We start from the raw sequence: 2,434 nt of genomic DNA, 5'->3' as shown, positions 1-2,434 counted from the left end.
CTTATTCAAACTGTACAATAACTGACCTTTTGGGGAACATCTGACGTTGTGCTGAAAATTCCTAATAAGAGAGGAAATAGGGATCCTGTAAAGGGGCCCAGATCCATTCACAAAATATTGATATTAGTAACTTGACTGGACAAATATAAATTTTATCATTTGAACATTATGAGAAATGTCCATTTGTGTTAAAATTATTCATGTTAGTTTCCCTGTACTGATAGTCACCTCCACCACATGGAACCAGGAAATGATACAGGAATTTCAGAGTTTCTTCTTCTGGGATTTTCAGAGGATCCAGAACTGCAGCCCCTCATATTTGGGCTTTTCCTCTCCATGTACCTGATCACCGTGTTTGGAAACATGCTCATCATCCTAGCCGTCAGCTCTGACTCTCACCTCCACACCCCCATGTACTTCTTCCTTGCCAATCTGTCCTTTGTAGACATCTGTTTCACCTCCACCACCATCCCCAAGATGCTGTGGAACATCCAGACTCAGAGCAAAGTCATAACTTCCTTAGGCTGCATTGTGCAAATGTATTTTTTCATACTGTTTACAGGATTAGACATCTTTCTCCTGACTGTGATGGCTTATGACCGCTTTGTGGCCATCTGTCACCCCCTGCACTACATGGTCCTCATGAAACCCAGGCTCTGTGGACTGTTGGTTCTGGTGTCCTGGATCATAAGCATCCTGCATTCCTTGTTAGAAAGCTTAATGGTCTTGCAAGTATCCTTCTGTAGAAAGGTGGAAATTCCCCACTTCTTCTGTGAACTCAATCAAATGATCCAACTTGCCTGCTCTGACACCTTTCTTAATAACATAGTGGTGTATTTTGCAGTTGTGCTGCTGGGGGGTGCTCCCCTGGTTGGGGTCCTTTACTCTTATTCTAAGATAGTTTCTTCCATACTTGGGATCTCATCAGCTCAGGGCAAGTATAAAGCATTTTCCACCTGTGCATCTCACCTCTCAGTTGTCTCCTTATTTTATTGTACGGGCCTGGGAGTGTACCTTAGCTCTGCTGCTACCCAGAGCTCCCACTCAAGTGCAGTAGCCTCTGTGATGTACACAGTGGTCACACCCATGCTGAACCCCTTCATCTACAGCCTGAGAAATAAAGACATAAAGAAGGTTCTGATGAGATTCTCTGGGATGACAGCTCTAAAAGGGTCAACTGTCCTGGGCTGAAGAGGTGCCCGTATTGGCAGGGCCTGAGGCCTTAGACAAAAGTTGTGATTTATTTATGCAGATCGTGGAAGTAGAACTTGTTTTCCTAATTTATTTTCTAGAATTTCTATCTTTTTGGTTTTGACCTCTCTGTATAATGTATGTAATTCACTTTATTAAGCTTTGTGATATCTCTGACACCCAAGAGATTTTCTGTTAGTCGTTTGTGTACTCTCTCAATGTTATTCCTAACCTTGGATGTAAACTATTTGGAAATTCTCGACTACTTCAAAGAACTACATGGATCTGTTAAGAATAATTTCTTCTCAAATGAAATATATCTTAGTGAGTATTTTTATTTTGTTTGACTGAGTACTACTCCTATGGAAAATCTATCTTGACAACCATAGTTATTTATATAAGTTTATAAAAGAGAAAAATATGAGACCACTATGCTTCACTTTTGTGAACATCATTCCTTTGCATATCGCTACCTTAACTGCTCTTCCTGAGAATGCAGACTTTGACGTACCGGTGGTTATAGCTGATCATGGGGATTTTTCTACACATTAGGATCCTGTTACACAGCTTGTGTCCACCACCTCCCATAGTGACCGGCAAAAAAATGATAATAAAATACATATCTCCAAGTGGAATCTACTCAGAAAGACAAATGTGGAAAAACTACATTAACATAATATGGCTTTAGAGTCAAACTTGCTTTAAGGATGATGAAGCAAAATATTAAATCATACATTTATTGCTATGCAAAATATTTCTTTCTCAGGCACTTCCTCTACCTATTGAATTATGGAATATCAAGGTCCTTCTGTAAGGTGTATTTATTAATATGAACCTGGTGGCATGTTTAGGGTTTTATTTTTTATTTTGGGGGGATACTTTCTTTTTTTAATTTAATTTTATTTTATTATGTTATATTAGTCCCCATACAGTACATCATTAGTTTTTGATGTAGTGTTCCATGATTCATTGTTTGCATATAACACCCAGTGCTCCATGCAATACTTGTCCTCCTTAATACCCATCACAGGGCTAACCCATCCCCCCATCCCCCTCCCCTCTAAGACCCTCAGTTTGTTTCTCAGAGTCCATAGTCTCTCATGGTTCGTCTCCCCCTCTGATTTCCCCCCCTTCATTTTTCCCTTCCTCAGCCGTCAGAAATGATGAATACCCAACTTTTACATCAACATGGATGGGACTGGAGGAGATTATGCTAAGTGAAATAAGTCAAGCAGAGAAAGTC

The 2,434-nt window shown here is 40.0% G+C and overlaps 1 protein-coding gene across 1 annotated transcript; it reads left to right on the top strand.

Annotated features, from left to right (window-relative positions):
- Positions 1–237: 237 nt before the first annotated feature.
- On the top strand, positions 238–1,920 carry LOC118006023 (olfactory receptor-like protein OLF4). The gene has a single exon (XM_034998562.1). The coding sequence runs from the start codon at positions 238–240 to the stop codon at positions 1,189–1,191; it is 954 nt and encodes a 317-aa protein (XP_034854453.1). The 3' UTR covers positions 1,192–1,920.
- The last annotated feature ends 514 nt before the right edge of the window (positions 1,921–2,434 follow it).

Source organism: Mirounga leonina, unplaced genomic scaffold (genome assembly GCF_011800145.1).
Source record: "Mirounga leonina isolate KUSES-001 unplaced genomic scaffold, KU_Mleo_1.0 Mir_94, whole genome shotgun sequence".
NCBI lineage: Eukaryota > Metazoa > Chordata > Mammalia > Carnivora > Phocidae > Mirounga > Mirounga leonina.
This window is presented reverse-complemented; position numbering and strand designations above follow the sequence as displayed.